The 23,896-nt window shown below is 38.5% G+C and overlaps 1 protein-coding gene across 1 annotated transcript in view; it reads right to left on the bottom strand.

Moving 5' to 3' along the window:
- Nucleotides 1-23,896, bottom strand: part of LOC126484141 (uncharacterized) — a 129,511-nt gene that overhangs the window by 47,453 nt on the left and 58,162 nt on the right. The window contains exon 4 of the mRNA XM_050107535.1: nucleotides 21,142-21,316. Within this exon, the coding sequence (XP_049963492.1) occupies nucleotides 21,142-21,316 (175 nt within the window). The remainder of the gene's footprint in view (nucleotides 1-21,141; nucleotides 21,317-23,896) is intronic.

A 23,896-nucleotide genomic window follows, 5' to 3' on the forward strand; every position in this document is an offset into this window, starting at 1 on the left:
ATAGGTCCCCATCAGGAAATTTTCATCTATTTCTGAAAAATTTGGACTCCTTGTTGTGCTATCTGTCAGACAGGGGGAAGCAAATTATTATTTGTGGGGACTTCAATGTAGATTCTCTGAAAGAGGGTAATAAGAAAAATGACCTTGAAGTATTACTCGGTTCTTTCAATTTGACACCCGTTATTGATTTTCCTACTCGGGTGGCAAAGGATAGCAGCTCACTGATAGATAACTTCTTTATAGACCAAGATAAGTTTAACCAGATAAATGCTCAGCCTGTTGAGAATGGTCTTTCTGATCATGGTGCGCAGCTAGTTACAATATATGACATAGCTCCATTCAGCAATATTAAACAGTCCTCCAAAGTAGTACGTTCAGTCAACGATTTAACAATTGCAAATTTCAGGGAAAGCCTACAGCAGTTAGACTGGGATGAGGTGTACCGTGAACCTGATGCCAATTTAAAATATAATTTATTTCATGACATTTTTGTAAATGCATTTGAAAACTGCTTTCCCAAGAAAATAGTTAAATATACTCGTAAGAAACCTTGTAACAAACCATGGCTTACTAAGGGTATAAAAATATCTTTTAACCGGAAAAGGGAAATGTATCTGACAGCAAGAAAGAGTAGTGACCCAGAAACTATCAAAAATTATAAAAACTACTGTGTTATATTAAGAAAAGTTATTAAAAAATCCAGGAGTATGTGTATAATGTCTGAAATCAGCAACTCTGATAATAAAATTAAAACAATTTGGAATATTATTAAAAGAGAAACAGGTCAACCAAGAGCACAGGAAGACAGTATTACCATCAAATTGAATGAAAACTTTACGAACAAAAAGTCAGAAGTTGAAAATATTTTTAATAATCATTTTCTAAATGTTGTGGATATAGTAGGATCCAGGTGTTCATTAGAAGATGCTAGGCTGTTAATGGAAGAGGCCATACCTATGCAATTTGATACAATTGAAATCTCACCCACTTCTCCCTCTGAAATTAGGAAAATAATAAACTTGCTTAAAAGCAAAAACTCACATGGAATTGATGGCATTTCCAGCAAAATACTAAAAGCTTGTTCTCAACAGATAAGTAAGATTCTCAGCCACCTGTGTAATAGCTCTCTGGAACAGGGCATTTTCCCTGATAGACTGAAATATGCTATTGTTATACCTTTGCATAAAAAGGGGGATAGATCTGATGTCAACAATTACCGTCCAATCTCCCTTCTAACAGCTTTATCCAAAATTTTTGAGAAAGTAATGTATTCAAGAGTAGCTTCACATATCTGTAAAAATGAAGTACTAACAAAATGTCAGTTTGGTTTCCAGAAAGGTTTTTCAACAGAAAATGCCATATATGCTTTCACCAGTCAAATTTTGAATGATCTGAATAACCGAACACCTCCCATTGGGATTTTTTGTGATCTCTCAAAGGCTTTTGATTGTGTAAATCATGAAATTCTGCTAGACAAGCTCAAGTATTGTGGCATGAGTGGGACAGTGCACAAATGGTTTAATTCGTACCTAACTGGAAGAGTGCAGAAAGTTGAAATAAGTAGTTCTCGTAACATGCAAAGATCAGCACATTCCTCAAACTGGGGAACTATCAAGAATGGGGTTCCACAAGGGTCAGTCTTGGGTCCTTTGTTGTTCTTATTATATATTAATGACTTGCCATTCTATATTCATGAAGAGGCAAAGTTAGTTCTCTTTGCTGATGATACAAGTATAGTAATCACACCTGAGAAACAAGAATTAACTGATGAAATTGTCAATACTGTCTTTCAGAAAATTACTAAGTGGTTCCTTGTAAACGGACTCTCACTGAATTTTGATAAGACACAGTACATACAGTTCCGTACAGTAAATGGTATGACGCCATTAATAAATATAGACCTTAATCAGAAGCATATAGCTAAGGTAGAATATTCCAAATTTTTAGGTATGTCCATTGATGAGAGATTAAATTAGAAGAAACACATTGATGATCTGCTGAAACGTTTGAGTTCAGCTACTTATGCAATAAGGGTCATTGCAAATTTTGGTGATAAACATCTTAGTAAATTAGCTTACTACGCCTATTTTCACTCATTGCTTTCATATGGCATCATATTTTGGGGTAATTCATCACTGAGGAATAAAGTATTTATTGCACAGAAGCGTGTAATCAGAATAATAGCTGGAGTCCACCCAAGATCATCCTGCAGACATTTATTTAAGGATCTAGGGATATTCACAGTAGCTTCTCAGTATATATACTCTCTTATGAAATTTGTTATTAACAACCAAACCCAATTCAAAAGTAATAGCAGTGTGCATAACTACAATACTAGGAGAAAGGACGATCTTCACTATTCAAGATTAAATCTAACTTTGGCACCGAAAGGGGTGAATTATACTGGCACTAAAGTCTTTGGTCACTTACCAAATAGTATCAAAAGTCTGACAGATAACCAACAAGTATTTAAGAAGAAATTAAAAGAATTTCTGAATGACAACTCCTTCTACTCCATAGAGGAATTTTTAGATATAAATTAAGAAAAAAAATATTTAAAAAGTAAAAATAAAAAAAATAAAAAAACACAAAAAAATAAAGTTGTTATATTAACTTAAGTATGTTGTTAAATTAACCTAATTATGTCATGTATTGGAAAATTCGACTCGTTCCACATCATTACGAAATATCGTATTCATGATCCATGGAACTAGTATTAATCTAATCTAATCTCTTTGGAGACAGAAGAAACAAGTGTAGGGCTGTGATGGATGAAAATGGCAATATGTTGGATGACGATGACGAAGTTGCGAGAAGATGGAAACAATATATAGGAAAACTGTACAGCAGACCAGACCTGTCTGAAAACATCATGGAAGAAGAAACAGAAGTAGATGCACACAACATAGGTGAACCTATATTAAAGGAAGAGTTTGAACTAGCTCTGAAAAAATTGAAAAACAACAAATCACCTGGTATAGACAATATCCCAGCTGAACTTCTGAAATCTGGAGGAGCAAAACTGAATCAGGACTTGTATAATCTTGTTTTCAACATGTACGAGCAGGGTAAAATTCCTACAGACTTTGAGAAAAACATTATGATCCCCATTCCAAAGAAGGCAAATGCTACAAGATGTGAAAATTATAGGACGCTCAGCCTAGTTACGCACGCCACTAAAATATTAACCTCAATTATCCTAAAACTCATAGAACAAAAAGTCGAAGCTACACTCTCCGAAGACCAGTTTGGATTCCAGAAAGATAGAGGAACCAGAGAAGCAATATATGCTCCAAAACTAATAATAGAGAAATGACTAGATAAGAACCTGAAAACATACATAGCTTTCGTAGATGTAGAGAAAGCCTTTGATAATGTTAAATGGGATAAGATGTTTGAGGTACTCAAAAAAGTAGGAATAGACTATAAAGATAGAAAAATGATATGGAACCTGTACAAAAACGCGACAGCAGTTATCCGTGGACGGACAAAACAAGAAGAGGTGCAGATATGGAAAGGTGTCCGACAAGGTTGCGCACTATCCCCTGTTATCTTTAACGTATACATTGAAGAGGCGCTGAAAAAAGTAAGGGAAAATTCACAGACAGGTGGAGTAATTCATGGCCAACGAATAGATATGATAAGATATGCCGATGATGTAGCTGTCCTGGCTGAAAGTGAAGAAGATCTTGTAGTCCTACTGAATAGAATGGATAAAGTTATGGGTGAAGAATATAATATGAGAATTAATAAAGCAAAAACAAAAGTAATGGCATGCGACAAAGAAGATCAAGTGAAAGTCCAAGTTCATGTAGGCAATGAACTGCTTGAACAAGTTGATAAATTTACTTATCTGGGCAGTAATATTACCAGGGATGGAAGGAGCAAGGCAGAAGTGAGAAGTAGAATAGCTCAAGCAAAGGCAACTTTTAACAAGAAGAAGAACATATTAACATCTAAGAGCATCAGCCTTGAAATCAGGAAAAGATTTTTGAAATCATATGTGTGGCGTGTGGCATGCTATGAGTGTGAAACATGGACTCTTGGGACAGAGGAAGACCAGAAGCTAAATTCTTTTCAAATGTGGTGCTATAGACGCATGCTCAAAATAAAATGTATCGACAAGGTCACAAACGAAGTGGTTCTGGAAAGAGCAGGTGAGAAGAGAAGCTTCTGGAGTTTCATTGTTAAAAGAAGAGTGCAATTTACAGGCCATCTATTAAGACATAAAGGACTCCTGAACACAATCATAGAGGGATATGTCGAGGGAAAAAGACCAAGAGGAAGACCACGACTGAGGTACATGGATCAAATCGTGAAAGATTTGGGATGTAACACCTATAAAGAAATGAAGAGAAAAGCTGAAAGACGCACAGAATGGAGACAAGCTGCCATTGAAGCTGTTGCAAACCAATCCTTGGATTGACCACTACAGAAGAAAACCAGGGACCATATCATGTCATGGAAATGACCTCATCTGTGAACATGAAGATACAGTTCCCCACAAAAATGTCTATTGTACAAGTCTGTCGCATAAAACCATGAAAAGGAATGGTGGAGGGGATACCACAGTTATTGGCAGCCAACCAGCAGATGAAAGTTTCAAAGGGTACGGTTGAATTGCTGAGAAGGAGGCATACTGGCATGGTTGAATTGCTATGGAGGCGGCATACGGGTAGGATTGAAAAAATTCGAGCTTCGGAGAAGCAGAATGCTCATTACTAGCATGACTTGTTAGGTAGTCAGGATGGATTTTTGTCTTCTGGCTACGCTTACAGGCTCAACCATTATGACATCGCAGACTATGTTGTATTGGTCAGAAGAGTCTCTGAGGGTATTACCCTTTCAAAATTTAGTGTATTTAAATGACACACTCAATCCAGAGATTTTGCACTCAATGGACAGACTAATAAGAGTCCCAACAAGGGGGAATTTCGATGGAACAAATGTGGCAGGATGTACACCATTTCTGAGAAGAACAGGAGCATAAAGTATTAGTGGTTAGTGTATCGGCCACCAGTTGTGGCGTGTTTCTAGCAGGCTTTCACGTACTGTATTTCTGAGTAAGGCACAAGAAGGTACAGGCTGCGGACATGCCAACACTCTAGTTACCAGTAGAATAGTTGGCCGAAATTGGTCAGGGAAGCAATTAGTCGTAAGGTCTTAATTAGTGTATAAGAGTGCAATAAGGGATACATGGGAGTAGTAAAATGTGAGCATAAGTCTTGTATGGTGAATTAAGGGGATTGTCCTCAATGTGTAAATTATTAGAGTTAAGGTAGCTGAGTGGGAACGCAATGTTAAAGATTCAGGATGAATCTTCTCAGAAGGGGGAGATATGCTGCACCATGAATAAGTACAGGTAAGGACTTGGGGAATTCTTGTGAATCTCACGCAGGTACGGCTGGATGGCAGTAGTTAAGGGACCGATAAGCACATCAGATGGCAGACGCGGGCATGTTGATAGTTTGCAAATGATTCTGCACGGCAGGTTCACGGTCCCACTTGCAGACGGCAAGGCACGGCCCGGTGCCCACTACATACAAATGTGAAGTAATCAGAGCGGCACAGAGCACTGATGTGCTGTGAAGAACCCAAACGTTGCAGTTACAATAGTGTCTAGTGACCTGTATGTTGCAGCTGAAGTGGGCGAGGAAAGCTGACATTGTAATTATTAAAGAGCACTCCACTTGTCCCCTGCAGAGGAACTACGTCAGAGGCACAGGGAAAATACATATAAATAAGCAAGCTATGAGGCCCAAAGCAGCAGTCATGTTTCCATTTTGTGTGCGTCTAGAACCGGAGAAAATGATGACTGTTTAAGTTGCAGGCTAACCATGATGACCTTTTGGTGATGGATATCACAAGTGGCCTGCTGAAGCTGCCTCCAACCTCCACTGCACGGATGTGTCATTGCTGTGGCTGGGTGCGTCGCACCTTAGAGCTGCACTGGTGTGAGGAGTGCGAGGGCTGCTGGCCTCCACGTGAACTTGTTGCCTCCCAGGTGCAGAGCTGTCTGCAGCCACTGAATGAGCTGCCCTGGGAGGATGGCCAGAGCTGCTAAGGCTCACTATAATGACAGTGGTCAGCTGTCAACTTTCTACGTGGGGTCCACGAGTCGCACTTGAGGGAGCGATCAGCCATGTTCGGGGCCATGGGCACAGCTAACGCATGTGGTGGTGCCAACTTAACTGTGGTTTGAGTAGGATCACTACATCCAAAAGGCTGCAACTGGGTGCCGATGCTACAGATTCCGGTATTCGCATCGACGCTGACTCACACATGCTGCGAGGCGCCATCGCTGGTTTCAATGTGAGGTGCTTTTGATGTAATAAAGTCAATGACACACTTGCCTGTGTTCCTCTGCATACTTTGGCACGAGTAATCCCTCTCTCACGAACCATACCTTTCGGTCATTGTGACATATTACAACCCCTGAGCTTGGGGGTTGTAAAAAAAAATGTAAAACACCCTATTACTGGCATTTAATACAGGTAGTTCTCACCAAACCAATGTAAATAATGCACATATATCATCTCAGCAACAGAATGCAGCAGCTGTAAATTTCTGGGTACTTGCATTATGAAAATTTGCAGTTGGCAAACCAAATTAAATTTGTATATGAAAGAGTCAGTAGTGGCTTATACCTCCTTAGCCATAGTGTATAGAAAGAGGTCATAGAGATTTCCATGCCATGAAGCATTCATGCAGCACAAATATTTAACAATATGTTATTTATACATATATAAATTAGTTACATTCTTTATGACTCAACCAACTGAAGTTATACAGTGCAGTATCGTACACAACACCAAAACAAAATATAACTTCTTTTGGAAAAGAACAAAGTTAAAAATGACAGAATGAATCCTTTACATTAATGGTTTGATTTAGTTTAACAAACTACCAAACTATCTAAGAACGTATAATGGGATTGATTTTAACACACAATATTTTCTCATAGAAAAACATTTATATTCACATAATAAATTTTAAGATACTGCTTCTGGTGTGATTCAGTGGCATATCACTTATAAAGTAATTAATTTGCAAGACACAACCATTTTAGTATGTAATACATTTTGTAAGTATTCTATGTGGGCTAAACAGCCAACAAATTGTCACAACTGGACCATCCAGTTGTTGAGCATGCCACCCAAACACAATGTGCTTGACTTTAACAACTGCTTCAAAGCATATGCCATATAGATTCTTCCCACCAACATCAGGTTTCCTTATCTGTGCAGTTGGCATTTCACGTTAACTGAGATAAAAATGGGTGGAAGTTTCTGCTCACTGATGAAAATTTTTAACCAGATACTACTGTACAGAGTGGTTATAATTAAACTTTTGCTACTTGAAAGAGCCTGTATAAAAATGAGTGGTTGTAGGACAATTAAAATTAGTGGACCCATTTGTAAGGACATGTGAAAGAGAAATAATGAATAACCCACAGAATGAAATACTTTAATTTCCACATGAGATAGTAACATTCATTAACTGCATATCATGTTTACTTTCCAGGTTACAAACGTTGCTCAATGTCATGACCATCTGTGTCCACGACGGTCTGGGTACTATTTCACAATTGTTTGCAGCACTATTCCAGTGGTGGACCATGGAATGTTTAGCTGTCTTGACACAGCTTGTGCACTCCTTGAAGGTTGTACATTGTGTCCAGAATTCTCAATCATGGTAACAGTAACTTCTTCAACAATGGGTGGCACAATCAGAGTGTGAACAGAACTCAATATAATGGATAATTTATTTTGACGTGTGATGTGATGGATTCCAGTGTCATGCAGCACTCAAAGTTGAGTATTTTTAATTTATTTTCCACATATTTTAATAAGTGTTCACTACATGTTTCACATTGTGTTGCCCATATCAACTGTTTAACAGATAGTGACCTCTCAGTACATAAGTTGCAAGCATGCAAATAGGTAAAACTAGGAATTTATGCCCCAAAATGGTGACAAGAGAAACTATTTTTTCTAATGCACCACTAAAAATGGCGGCAAAGTTAAACTAGGTTTTCAAGGAAAAATGAAAATCTTAACACGTACAACCAATATTTATAAAGAATTTGTTGAGTGAATTTATGATCTATTTTTGTGACAACATGATTAGAGTGTGGCTTATACTTAATTGATTTCTTGTATGTACTATGGACTGCTAACCCCACTTCCTCTCCAGGAAGATTTCACAGTCTTTGTACAACGTTCTGAGTTGTACTTTTCAGACATGTCTCAACTGCCATTACTTCAACATGATGTACTGCCACCTGCAAAAATCCTGCTGCAGCAACTTTCCTCAACAAAGGAAATGTTGCTCGCGCACCTAGCCAAACTTGAAGGAAAGAAAAAATGGCTATGAAAAATTTAAGGGGCCACCAACATCCTTTCCAGTGATCAACCGAAAACTGAAAGCCTTTTTAATCTTAGATAAAACTGGGTCCTTTGGCACAAGCTTTGCAATTAAAGTAAAGTTTAATGGGAAATTGTCCACACTATCTTGACTAATGAAATCTAATGAAAAACAAACATCTGCTGATGAAGCAAAAATTTTATTCTTCCTGACTGGCTGTTGTGAAGGTAAATCTGTATTGGTGTCTTGAGATATTTAGCTGACAATTGTTTCATAATCATAATTTGACAAAACCAGCACCCAATGCTGCAATTGTTGAGATGTTTGCAATGGAACAGTATTACTTGGTCCAAAGATACCACAGGCTTGCAATCCATTAGGAAAATGAATTTATGGCTGTAAATAAATTCATGAAACTTCTTCACCTGAAAATAATTGCATGAGCCTACTTCTCAGTCTGATTATACTTTCTCTAAGCCACTGTCAGCGTTTTTGATGCAAATGCTACTGGCTCTTCAAATTTATGTTGTCAATGTGAGAAAATGGTGCCAGTGTTGTATTCCAAAATATTTGCTACAATTGTCAATGTTTCACCGGAATCATATGACATTAGAAGTTTAGCACGTAGCAAACTTTGTTTTAATTTATCAAATGCCAGTTGGTAGTCACTGTTCTAATTCTATTTTGTGACTTAGCATAATAATTTGTGAAGTGGTGCATGTATGAATGCTACATGTGGGATGAACTTCCTATAATAATTAATTTGTCCTAATATGGCATATAGTTGCTTGATGTCTTTGAGTAGCAGAAGGTTTTTGATTGTTTGGTACGTTGCAGTGTCTGCCTGATGCCATGTACAGGTAGCATTTCCCAACTACCATATTTCATGCTGGAAGAATACACAGTTGTGTTTGTTACATTTTAAATTTGCTGTTCTAATATTATGTACAGATTTGACTGGAGTTTTTACTGATACAATGGTCTCGTCAAGATAATTCAGAACTTTCAGAATGACTTGTTCTCCAAGTTTCGCCAAAATAAATTTAGTATACTGGCTACTCCAAATCGTAATCTTTGGTATTGGTATAACCCCAATAAAACCAAACAAACATCAAGAGAACAAAATAAAATGATGATACAGATACTTAAATACACTACTAGCATAACACTTCTTGTAACATAACTTTCTGCCTGAATCGCTACTCATTGCTACTACTATAACGTATTTAAACATAATGAGCCACACTTACAGCTGAAACTGAAACACACTGCCTGTTCCAAAATGACATCAACTAACACTCATTATTTTTTCTTCTATCACATAAATGTAGAGATTACATCCCAATTCTGACATCAGATGTAACTACCAAGTTTTCAGGCCATTATCGTGACAATGTGATGGATAGTTTTGAGGTCAAGATGTCAACGAACCACCACCCTGTAGCGTGGGTGAGCAGTTGTACAAGGAATGGGTGCCTGTGAAATGCCCCATGATGTGTCAGTGAAACAGTGTTGACAAACCATATATTTATTATTCATAGTATATCAGTATGAGTGACATACTGGACAGCCAGCACTTGCAGGTCACTGGTAGTACACGCCTGCTGAGATGGACACTGACCAGCGTGTGACTCACAGCTGCACGCAGGTGGCGGTGAAGGAAGCAACATCATGAGCATCAGTGATGCTGCACGGCTCTTAAACCCACAGAGTTGCCTGCTGTGTCACACTCATATACCAGTGACCACTAGCAGCCTCAAGAGTAGGCAACTAGTAGGCAACCACGGCATAGATTGCAAGTAGAAGGAGCTCCCCTCAACGGTGGAGTCTTCCCGCATGAACAGTGCAGGCACTGTTTGCCTACACAAGTGGGCGCATATGGGCTGCTGCGTGCCTCCAGTCACAAATTAGAGGCCACCAAGAGGCCTTTCAGTTGCACAGAGACTAGTCCCTAGTGTTGCACTCTACACGAGCACACAGTGTCGAGGTTAGCAGCATCTAAGTTCACAAGAGAAGATGCGTGAACCCCTGGAACCTGAAAATCAGTAGATATGAGGACTCCAGACTGTCACAGGTCTGTCCTTGCAGCTGGATGCCAGCATACAGATACTTCTAGCTGTAAGTGAGAAATATTTGCATGGGCAAGGCCTATGCTTATTTTGGTAAAGCACTGGTTTCATCCAGTCGAGTCATAACAGAACTTTAGCTGGAGCACAAGGTAATCAGGCCGTCCACACAGGTTGTCCTGCCATGTCAGTACTTCATGCCTCTGGTCGCTCAGCTTGACAAAACTGAAAAGTAACCATCTCAGTGTCAGAGCAGCAGTTCCTGCTGAATCAGTATGCCATACTGCATAATCACCTCAACTGGCTTGACCCATTTATTTGGAGTCTTTGAGCACCTGAAGGCAATGCCTTAATTTTACTCAGTTGTGCCAAGTACATAATTTTCAGTGCAACCATGTCCCATTGAGTTATACCGAAACCAAAGAATACCAGTGTGCTGAATCTGTTCCAGTGAAACAAAGAACAATTAATTTGGAAAGCCCTGAAAACTGTGAATTACCTGGACAACATCACCGCCTCAGGAAAAACTCTCGACCAGTTGTTATATAATTTGGAATCTGTCTTCAAATTTTAAAAGTGGGAAATTTAAAATGTAACAAAGAGAACTGCACATTCTTCCAGCATGAAGCATGATGCATGGGACACCTACTGTCTACGTATGGCATCACGCTGATACTGCAACACATTGAAGCAATCGAAAATCTTCCCCCACTTGAAGATATCAAGCAATTGCATGCTGCATTACGACAAATTAATTGTTACAGGAAGTTCATCCCACATGCAGCATCCATGAGTGAACCACTTCATAAATTATTATGCAAAGGCACAAAACTGAATTTGAATAGTGGATGCCAATGTGCGTTTGATAAAACAAAGTTTGCTGGATGGTAAATATCTTATGACATATGATCCAAGTAAAATGTTGACAACCACAACAGATGCCTCGAAATATTCTATCGGAACTGTTTTGTCATACTGACAAAATGATTTTGAATGACCAATAGCATCCATATCAAAAAACTGACAGCAGCTCAGAGAAAGTACAGTCAGATTGAGAAGAAGGCTCCTGCAATTATTTTTGAATATATTTATGGTGGTAAATTCATTATTCTCACGGACCACAAGTCTTTGGTGGCTATCTTTGGACCAAACGATACTGTTCCTTTGTGAACAGCTTGACAATTGCAGTAATGACTGCTAGTTTTGTCAGTTGACTATGGAATAATTTTCAGGTCAACAGCTCAACATTCGAATGAAGATGTACTTTCACAACTACCAGTGAAGCAGGACGGAAGTTTTGATACACCAGCATGTTTGTTTTTCCATTAGATTTAATTAGTCATGATACCGTGGAAATTTTTTTGTTGAACTCTAGTTTAATTGCAGAGCTTGCGCCAAAGGATGCAGTTTTATCTAAGATTAAACAGTACATTCAGACAGAGTAGCCCAAGATTACATCACACTGGAACATGAGACTTGGACCTACAGTTTATAAAGTTGTAAACGTTCAGAATTCTAAGGTAATTAAATCTAAAGTACTTCAAATGTTACATCAATGTCACTGCGGCATAGTATAAACCACGTGCACTGCCAGAGAGGCATCATTACTGTAAAAATACAAGGCAACTACAAATGAGTAGTTCATTTTCAAAGTTCTGCATTTTCAAAAGTATTACATGTACAAATGCAACTCAATCCAGAATAGAACCATGAACTCAGCTAGTTTGCACTGTGCCCACCGGCTGGCGTTGTGACTGCCATGATTTCACAAAATGGCGAAAAAGCTATAAAAGAGTTTTAGTGTTTGAATGTGTGACATGTTTATCTGTTACAACAGTGCAGTGTGCATTCAAAAGAAATTATGAAAAACAATTGGCATGTAACCAGAGCACTGTACGTTGGTGTTGACAATTTAGTGACACTGGTGTTCTCTCTCTCTCTCTCTCTCTCTCTCTCTCTCTCTCTCTCTCTGTGTGTGTGTGTGTGTGTGTGTGTGTGTGTGTGTGTGTGTGTGTGTGTGTGTGTGTCAATACTGGTCGACCACGTGTGTCAGACAACTGTGGAGAGGATGGGAGTGTAATTTATATGCAGCCCAAAAAATCAATGGTCTACACATGCCATGATCTGAGAATACTGCAGCAAAATATGTGCAAGATACTGCAACAGCAGTTACATTTCAACCTGTACTATCTTCAGTTCACGTGACAATTAAAACCAGATGATCACAGCTGGTGCCCTCAATTTTGCATCACAATGCATGAAGCACTTAAGATGAACATTTTGTCTTGATGCTGACATTCACTGACAAAGAACCTTCCATTTATCAGAAATGGTTAGCCGCCACAATGTGGGTGTGGTGCACTGAACATCCTCATGAAATTGTAATGTATGAATAAGATTCACTGAAGATTAAGGTTTTCTGTGCAAGGTCACAGATGAAGCTGAATGGATAGTTTTTCTTCTGTTGAAGGCGATTGGTACCTCTTACACTGATATGTTGCAATTGTGCAATTATGATTGTTTCCACAACTAATTGCTGTTCCCAAGAATTTCATCTTCTAACAAGATTGGGCACCCCCTCAATGGGGTGGTGATGTTCACCATTATCTATATGACAAACTTCTGCATCAATGGATTGGGAGTAGCAATGAAGATGATGCGACTCTTTTCCTTTGTCTCCCCCCACCCTCAGGTCACTTGATCCAGTATCTTGTGACTTTTCCCTTTGGGGGAACATTAGTGACTATGTGTATGTACCTCCATTGACAAGAACAGTGGCAATGGCAAGTTTAGAATATAATATCACCAGTGTGGAGGATATACAAACGCAGCCACAGCAGTCATCTCCAACTTCACCTCTGTCAGCAAGGCACTGCTGCAGTCAACCAGTGGTAACCATATGGAGGCGGATGCCACATCTCACCCCACAGAAGAGTCTATAGAGACAGATGTGGCCCAATGCTTGTCGGACTGCCCCATCACTGATGTTATGTTTTGGATGTGTTTTTGTCTGGCATTGCAGGCAAATGCCAGCGGGAGCAACATGTGTGCAGCCACTGTATTTGCACACCAGCAAGTGAGAAAGCGTGCAGCTAATGATGCCAACTTCATCAGCTCTCCCTCCCCCTCCCCAGGGGAGGATGCTGTGTATGTAGTTGTACAATAGACAGCGATGCCTACAGATACCTTTCAGGTATCACAACGAGTTCCACCCTGTTGCTGCATAGAGAGTGCTCATAATCTGTAATCAAATTATGCTTCCACGATGAAATCCTTCGGAGAATTGGCTTTATCCACCACCACAGAAGGCACTGAAATACAGAACATTACTTTCTGCTCAGTCAGTTCCTGGAGCTCCTCTTGCTGCAGTTCTATAGTTCTTCAGTTGCAGCTGAAGAGTTTACGTCACAGTTCACCCAAGAATTTATGTCACAGTTCACCCAGAAATAGCTCCAGTCTAAAGGTATCATCAGCCATCGCAGATCAATAGTTGCTGCTGTAATAGCAAACTGCTGTTTACGAGTGATAGTTTGACAGTTAAATGCCAAGTGTGTAGTGAAATCCAGATTCCTCAGCCAAAGGCTAAGCAGTCTTAAGCACAATTATCTGTACTATGAGGACAACCGACACTGACTGAATCTGGCAGGCCACTGGAATCTGTGCACACAACAGCCTGATTGGCTAACTTCAATGCTCTCAGAAGCAGCCCAATGTATTGGATTTTTTTCCTTAACAATTATTTCTCAACCCAGCCTTCCCTACAACACCCTTACCAGCTTTCCAGACACTTTCTGACCACCCTGTATACACTGTATTGTGTTACATTATTTTAATAAATGTCGACAATATTATGGAAATGATAAGATGGCTCCTCTCCTTATAGAGGAGACGATGAGTCACAGACAGCCAGAACAGAAAGACTGCTACACACTTGAGCTTTTGACCAAAAGTGCTTCTAAAGTAGAAAACGCACACACATTCACATAAGCACACATGACCACTGCCTCTGGGCACTAATGCCGGACTGCACACAGCATCTGTGCGTAATTGCAGTAGCAGTCTGTAGGTGGTGGTGGTAAGGAGGAAGCTGGGGACAGGGGGAGGGGTTGAGGGAGAAGGACAGCAGGATAGGGTAGGATAAGGTGTGTGTTGCTTGTGGGAGCATGCAGGGATGTGAGAGGGAGAGGGAATACGGTAGAGCTGCTAGGTGTAGTCAGGAGGTTTGAAGAGAGGGGTTGGAGAAGGGAAAGGGAAGGGAGAGAAGTAAAGGAGGCAGAAAAAACTTAATGGGCACAGCCAAACAATGGAAAATCCAGGATGGAATGTAACAGTATTATGAGAAGGGAAGTTGCTATTCACCATTTAGTAGAGATGCTGAGTCGCAGATAGGCACAACAAAAAGATTTTCATACTTAAACCTTTTGGACGTACGCACGCACGCAAACGCAACCCACTCGCACAACTGTAGTCTCGGCCAACTGACAACTGTGTGGTTTCAGTTGCCTGAGACTGCAGTCGTGTGTGTGTGTGTGTGTGTGTGTGTGTGTGTGTGTATTGTTGACAAAGGCCACTGGCCGAAAGCTTTAAGTGTGAAAATCTTTCTGGTGTGCCTATCTGCGGTTCAGCATCCGCTATACGGTGAGTAGCAACTTTCCTTCTCACAATATTGTTAATGGGCACAGTCGTAGGACAGAGGGCTGTGTAGTGCTGGAATGGCAGCAGGGGAGGGGATAGGTGGGTGAAGGACAGGGACTAGCAAAGGTTGAGGCCAGGGGGGCTATGGGAATGTAGGCTATATTGCAGAGTGATTCTGCTATTGCACAGTTCAGAAATGCTGGTGATGGTAGGTAGAATCCGTATGGTGCAAGTTGTGAAGCAGCCATTGAAGTGAAGTGAAGCATGTTGTGATAGGCAGCTTGTTCAGCAACTCGATGCTCCAGGAGTCTCTTGGCCACAGTTTGTCTGTAGCCATTCATGCGGACATGGCTTGTTGGCTGTCACACCACATAAAAATCAGTACAGTTGTTGCAGCTTAGTTTGTAGATCAGGTGACTGCTTTCACAGATGGCCCTGCCTTTGATGAGATAAGTGATGCCTGTGATCAGACTGGACTAAGTGATGGTGGTGAGAGAATGTATGCACAGGTTTTTCATGTACAGTAATGGCGTTAATTCTGGACACTTTGTTGAAATGATTGCTCATTTTAACATCATGAGATGTAACTAAGTATTGATATACTTAATAAATTATGGTCTTATTTTTTTTATGGTATCTCCTGCTGAATATTTATCATTTTTTGAGACTGTGATGTTATAATTATTATTAAAAAAATGACTTAACTGTCAATGATTAAACAACTTCACTCTTATCTGCTAGTGCAGTTTTTTTCAATTTGTTCTGCTCCAACAAATCAGTCATGGGAAGCATGTTAATATTATTTTATGCAGTGATAGGAAGTGTTCTGATCATTGTTGTAACTCCAGTAGTAGCAATACATTGTTGTTGTTGGTGTTTACAGTTTCTTTAGAGAGTCGAGTTGAGGTGGATGATGGATTGAAAACAACGTCTCCTGTACAGAAATGTGGTGACTGATCACCAAGTAAATGGATTAAGGCAGTACCACTCTGTAAAGAAGGTTATACGATGCAGAAATAGCAAAAAAGTTGGGTGGATATGCTGCAAAGTCAGGTGTGAGGAAAGCCTGCAACTGCTATGAAGTAACAGGATCAATCAAAACTGCTCCAAGAACCAGCAGAAAACCAATACTGACTAATCAAAACTGTGATAGAACCTGTCGTCTTTCTCAGTAAGATCATCAATGTACCACAAAAGACATCAATGCTATCTTGAAGACTTCAGGGGTTGAAGTATCTGGATCAAACCATCAGCCAGTAACTTTTTGGAAATGTTTTATAAGTGAAGACTTCGAGGAAGAAGCCTTATTTGAACAAAATACAGAGGCAGAAATATGCACAATGGGCATTACACATAGTGAATGGACATAGTGAGACTGGGAAGACAGTGAACCATGTCATACCATGAAAATCAATACGAAATGGTTCAATGACTACCAAATTAGTGTGCTGGCTTGGCCAGAAACAGTCCTGACCTCATTCCAAATGAGAACGGGCTGTCAAGGCTTAAAATGATGGTTTCATGATGGAATCCCAACAACTAGAGGGAGCTCCAATAGGCTATTATCAATCTGTGGCTCAAACTGATCATATTAGTAGGTCTTTGACATTTGGTGGACTCAGTGCCACACCAAGTCAATACAGTGATCAAGCAATAACTTTTGTGCCAAGTAATTTGTAACTTTCTGTAATTGTTGGGTTGTAAGTATTTTGTTTGATTTTAAATACTTATAATTAAGCTTTTATATTAAACAATGGAAAATCCAGGATGGAATGTAACGATATTATGAAAAGAAAAGTTGCTACCCACCACATAACGGAGACGCTGAGTCGCAGATAGGCACAACAAAAAGAACACACACACACACACACACACACACACACACACACACACACACACACACACACACACACACACGCGCACGCGAGCGCGCACATGTGTGCGACTCTTACACACGACTGCAGTCTCAGGTGTGTGGTTTCAATTGTCTGAGACTGCAGTCGTGTGTGAGTTGCATTTGCATTTGCGCATGTTCGTGTGCTTTTTGTTGTGTCTATCTGCAACTCAGCATCTCTGCTATATGGTGAGCAGCAACTTTCCTTTTCACAATAAGTTTGTATATCTGAACTTTAATTTTCAAATACTGGACACTAAGGCATGACTTCTGGCAATTTTTATAGTAGTATACATTTCAACTAAAATAAACTCCTGAATGCAATATTCAATGAATCTATAGAAAGTGTCCAGAATAAACACCACTACTGTAGATCTGTTATGCTGAAGACACAACTTTACTTACTCAGTGTAATGATATCCAACATTAAATTGGTGTGATGCAAATAAAACTGGTTTGTAATACAGGCAAAACCCAAAAGCTTACGTTAGAATTATTTAAGAGTATAAAAATAAATGTGTCATCTTTTAGGAATACATATTGAAGACCAAGTTTGCAAAAAGATCTCTCAATGTCCTACATCATGTGGAAAGATATAGTTAGTAGTAACCATCTCTCTATGACCTATTTTGGGCTCTTTCACTCACATGTCATAAGGCCAAATTAAATGAGGGTACTCCCTTCATGTTTAAAAAAATTTATAATATGGAAGGCTGGTCCTATGGAGCTCTGTCACCTTTTTTACAAAGTTTCAAATTCTAAAAGTTGTAAATTTTTTATGTCTACGTCTCTGCACCTTTTACCTGGAACAGCATAAGAATGCATTGCCGTAGAAGAAATTCACAAGCATGACAATAGAAATAAGGCAAAGACTGACATTCCAAGGCACAGACTACCAAGAACAGAAAACTAACGAAGTGAATGTCTTCAAAATTTTTACGTCGTTTCCTCTCTCTGCTTGTTCTTTGCCATTTAAAAATTTCAAAATAGAAATGTATTACTGGCTAATGAAAAACTCATATTACAATACAAAAGACAAATGTTGATGGTGCTGAGACAGCAATCAGCCACAAATTTATTTTTAGTTCCTTTATTCAAAAAGTACCATTACCAGTTTCGAATCATTATAATTCATTGTCAGAAGGCTTTCATGCTTTCATTAGAATATGTGCTGTGGTTTTTACTGATTAGTTATCCTAAAATATAAATAGTATGGGAGAGCAGCATATTTAGGTTTGGCTTCTGTGGCATACTGATTGGGTTTGGAGTGCATGTTGTGTGGATTGCTGTTGATGGGAACTGTGTTTTTTGTTTGCATTTTGTTGTGGAATTTTTCTATTACTATGGGTTTATATCCATTATTATGAGCAACTGTTTTAATTATATTGATTTCACTTTGTTGGTCTGTGTCACTCATTGGTACTTTTTTAATTCAATGTACCATGGCTTCGAAATACGCCATTTTTTGTTGGCAAGGGTGGCACGATGAGTTGTCAATACTCACATCTGTGATGGTAGGTTTTCTGTAAATGCTAAATTGATGTTTATGGTTACTATTACATATCTTCAAGTCAAGAAAGTTAATGCTTTTATTAGTTTCATGTTCAACTGTCAATTTAATATTTTTGTGCATTTTGTTTGGCTCTGCTGCTAATGTATCAATTTCATTGTTTGTACAATCAAAAAGCACGATTGTTTCATCAACATATCTTCTGTAGTAGATAATTTTGTTTGAGATGTGCTGGTTGGTTGACAAAAATTTTTGTTCTATATGGTTGATGTAAATATCAGCCAATATCCCAGCCAAGCTACTTCCCATCATGTCGTTGGTACAGCTTGTTGTTGAAGCTAAAGCTCTAGACTAAGTGTAAGTATTTCTGTGAGTTCACAGACCTCTGCAATACTAATTTTCTTAAATTTAAGCAGATTGTTTCTTATAATGTTAATAGTCTCTTTGACAGGGATTTTTGTGTATAGGTTGACTATGTCTAGTGATGCTAATTTAGCTTTTGGTGGGATGTGGATGTCTTTAATTAAGCTTATGAGTTCATGTGTGTTATGCATGGTGCAGTTATTTAAAAATTTATAGTATTTGGTAATGAGTCTTTTAGATTACAGCTTATGGTGTATGCTGAGCTGTTTCTTGGGTTAACAATCGGGCAAATGGGACAATTTTCTTTATGAACCTTTGGCTGTGCACGCAGTTTTGGTGCTGAGGGATTCATTGATATACAGTTACATACTTCATATTTGTTCAGTAAAAAGGTACATTTCTGTAGTATCTCATGGAGTTTAGTTTGGAATTTTAATGTAGGATTCTCTTTCATGCATTACGATTAAAGAATTTCCTTTGTCAACCTTTACTATGAGTGCTTTACTTTCAGTTAGTTTGCTGTTAATATTTTAAAAATCTTTAAGTTCAGCATTTTAGTGGCTATCATTTGTTTGTAGTTGTTTCATTATCAGTTTATTTGTCTTGCATGCGAGTGCATAAAAACAGCACATATTCTAATGAAAGCATGAAAGCCGTCTGATGATGAATCTTAATAATTCGAAACCAGTAAAGGTACTTTTTGAATAAAGGAACTCAAAATAAATTTGTGGCTGGTTGCTGTCTCAAAACCATCAACATTTGTCTTCAAATAACAGCCACGGTTTCCAACCATGTCATCATATGACAAAATTGCAATACAAAAGAGTTCTATGATATAGACACTGTTGATTTTATATTTAAGATTGGGGCTGTTCTCTTTCATCTGCGAGCATGGGGTCCCGGGTTCGATTCCCAGCGGGCTCAGGGATTTTCACCTGCCTCGAGATGATTGGGTGTTTGTGCTGTCCTCATCATTTTATCATCATCCACAAAAGTGGCTAAATTGGACTGAGCAAAGGTTGGGAAATCGTACGGGCACTGATAACCGTGCAGTCAAGTGCCCCACAAACCAATCATCATCATCATCATCATCGTCATCATCATCGTCATCATCTTTCATCTGATATGGACAATACTGATTTTATTATTTAGCATGGTAGTTGTATCCTTTAATTTGACTACACTATCGTTATTTACTTATCACACCCTGGCAAAAAGAGTAACATAAATCAGCAATGCAATACTTAAGAAAAATCCAATTTGAATGAACACTATAAAACTTAAATTGGAATAGTATATGCTTCCTTTAAATTTCAAGTAAAAATCGTTAGCAGTAATTTCCATCATATTTTTTGTGCACACTGGAGTACTTCACACATATTTTTCAGTGACAAACTAAAAATTGCGGTTTTCTGACTTGTGTCATTTTTCTTGCTGGGATGTGATATGAAACTTCAATATGGGAGCTGCGAGTCCACCTTGATGCAAAACAGTTTTGTTATTTATTTATTCATTTATTTATTTATTTCCCAATATTTTGTATGCAAAAGGAGCCAAATGGAAGAGTTCCAAGATAAAATTATGATGATATTTCATGTAAAATGATCAGTGGCAAATAAATAATAACTAAAGATTCCTTGCCCATTTTGCCCTGTATGTACTACTACCATGCAACAGCACTGCTTCATCACTGCTGTCATAATTAATACTCTTAATGTTTTACTGTCATCATGAACACACTGATTTGGAACAGCTGTATTAAATGGCCAATAAAAATCCCACATTAAGAAAAACATTTTATTACAACATGAAACAAACCGTAAATTTCTGTTATCACGGTGCGTCGCCTGGAACACATGATGAGCACTATTTGTTTCAGATGACTATTTCTACACATTGCAAAAGTGAATTGAAAATATCTGTCAAAACACCAGAGAAAATGTCTATGACTTGTCCTGAGGACATGGAGACACAATCGCCCGCAGACATACCCGTGCCTGCGGCCCCACCCCCACACACACACTTGAATCACATAACATCATTTACAAGTCTTGTAATGCAGATTGTTCCTTTACTTTAACTATAAGAGCCTAGAGGGATATTCAAATGACACAAAGCTTCTCCATACTTTCGTTTTCTTAAATAACTTCTCCATTCATCTTTTCTTGGGTTGAATCCAAGTCCCAGTACACTTCATCTAGCCTTACACATTCTCTCATTACCCACTAATCATGTCAATTTTACTACATGACATCCAAGTTCATGAATGATAAAGGTAATGAAATGACAGTTCACAACATACTTACATTTTCATTTTGCAGGTAATTCACTTTGACTTTTGCGTCCGTAAGTTGTTGATTTAATGAAGCAACTTCACGAACTAAAGCATTTTTCTCTGTTTCACATTTATCAACAATTCTTAATAATTTATCTTCCAAATTTTGGTTTACTTTTTGGACTCGCTTATATGACTCGTACAGTCTGGAAGGGGGAAAAAAAAATGACAGGGTAATGTACCAAGATGACAGTTTAGAAATTTAAATATCTGAATTGCAATTCACTTAAAATAACTAAGCATAATGTACTTCATGCACTCCAGAGGCCAATGTATACTGCAATGAGCATACAAAAACAAAACATTTTTATAATATTTATCAAAACAGCCCGAGTCACAATCAATCAACTTGATAACTAGTTTTGATCACATGTAATGATCATCTTCAGATCTGATTCATCATGAATTGTGAAAAGTCAAACTTCTTAATAATAATAAAAAAAAAGTGAAAGCTGTAAAATAAAGGCAACAGCACAATAGTACACCTGTGACAAAAGTCCCTGGCATCTAGTAAAATGCTAGAAGCTACAGAATGTTGTCATAGGTGTACTATTGTGTTGTTGCCCTTACTTTACAGCTTTCACTATGTTCTTTTTAACACTCAAGCAGGCGTGCCGATTTTTCGTAACACGAGCAGACACGACTCATAATTTTTACATGTCTAAGAATAGCTGTCTTCATGTTATCAAGGCAAAAATGTATGAGTGAAATTACAGTTTAATCTTGGTTTAATTAAACAATGATAAAATAAACTTGTATTATATGAGCTAAATCACTGCTTAATTAAACAATAACAAAACAAACTTTCATTATATCACTCAGCTACTGTGTTCAAGTGTTACCTCACAGCAATGTCCTCCTTGGACCATTAAACAACATTGTTGCATCAGATTCCTCTAAACACTTGTTCAATTACTCATGATGTCATAGACAACTGCCTCATTGTCGGATTGCACTGCTAGCCCGAATCTGGGTCATTTTCTTGCATGGATTGTAAATTTTTTGTCACCCATTTCAATGTTTATTTTCATATTACTGCTGGTCACATGAATGACGATGAAATAAGTACAGGCATGCAATTGTACAACAACAATGGAATGGTGCAAGACAATGTTATTTGTGGCTGGTGCACTTTACACACAGGCATTCCCACTCAAGTGTCAAAGAAGTTTGACTTTTAACAACTTGTGATTAATTAAAGTGACCAGATGTCCCGATTTGGCCAAGACAGTTCCAGTTTTTGGAGTCCTGTCCCCCTGTCCCGACCGGGTTCAGCCGGGACGTGTAGATATCCTGGTTTTTACAAATCAAATCCAAGTCTCAATCACGGGATGTTTCAACATGTCACTTCTCACATTTTTAGCATTGTAACAGTGTTTTCCACTTTATTTCCATATCATATCCCAAACCTAAAGTTTACACAACCTGGCTGCTGACGCGTTCATGTTCAAGACCTTCAATAATACTTCCACTGAGGTTGGTGTTACTGAGCTAGATTTCCCTAGTGGTAGCCCTTTCGTGATTGTTTTGTTGGCATGAGTATTGCAGCGCATACAGATTGCAGTCAGCTTCGCAATGCCCAAATGTCACTGCATTTTCAGTTCCGAACTTCAAGAGAGGTAAGAAACATATTCATATTTTGGTTTCATAAACACTGTGGTAACTTTTCTTTTAATTAGCCCTCAATTGCCATGGATCATCTCTCAGAGTGCAACAAGTTTTTTCAATTGTGATATATGACACACCCACGCAGACTGAAGTGGGCTCTTCTTTTTGGATGTGATGTACAAGATGCCAGAGCTGTAGACTATAACTACACTTTTGTCCTTACTAACTGGCGACTCAGGGGTGGTACAAGTTTAAAGTGTGTGTATGTCAGTGGCATCATAACTTCCAAATGAAAGGTCCAATTTTAATGCAGGTTTTTTATTTGGCAGCAGGTTTAATCAGAAAAGTTCTTAGCTATGTTCCATGGAAGTTTGTACAGCAGTTCAAATTTCACTAGCTACATTTTAAGTAAAGAGCTACATCAAGTTACGTAGTGCCAGATTGTAGAGCTCAACATATTGCCTGCCAACTATGAGTTATCTCGTACGAACAAACTGACCTCTGGTGCCAACTGCGAGTTAATTTGTAGGAAACGAGTTTCTGCATACAGCTAGACACGAAAACATTCGTAGCAAATATGTGTAATTTACAGATTGTGGGCGGCAGGAACAGGTATAGTAAGTCATCTGGACGTGGTGAAACAGAATTTTTATTTTCCTACTTGGAATACAGTAAGAGAAAAGTCCATACAAAATTTCACACAAATATTTTACTTTCAGGTGAAAAATGTGTACTGTGTCTCACAAATTGTAATGGAAATAAAGGCTTTTTTTTTTAACTGTTAATATGTCTTAAAGCAGAGGTTCCCATTTTTTTTGTCCTGAACCAGTTCTTTTTTTGCCATCCTGAACCACTGAAAATTCTTTTTACTATACACTAGAACATTTGAAAGAACTACCACACTCACCGCTAGTTCTTTTCCTGCCTTTCCACACCGATGCCAACACTTGCAAGAATACAGTCTTTGGCACAGAGGAGATAAACGTTCTGAAGCCATCTTTATGTTTTTACATAATCAAGCATCAACTTTTCATGCAGAAATATTGAAGATAGAAGGCCAGCATGTTACATATGCAGAGGTTGGAGAAGCATTTCGTGAATTGGAAGTGAATATGACA

The sequence above is a fragment of the Schistocerca serialis genome, chromosome 6 (genome assembly GCF_023864345.2).
Source record: "Schistocerca serialis cubense isolate TAMUIC-IGC-003099 chromosome 6, iqSchSeri2.2, whole genome shotgun sequence".
NCBI lineage: Eukaryota > Metazoa > Arthropoda > Insecta > Orthoptera > Acrididae > Schistocerca > Schistocerca serialis.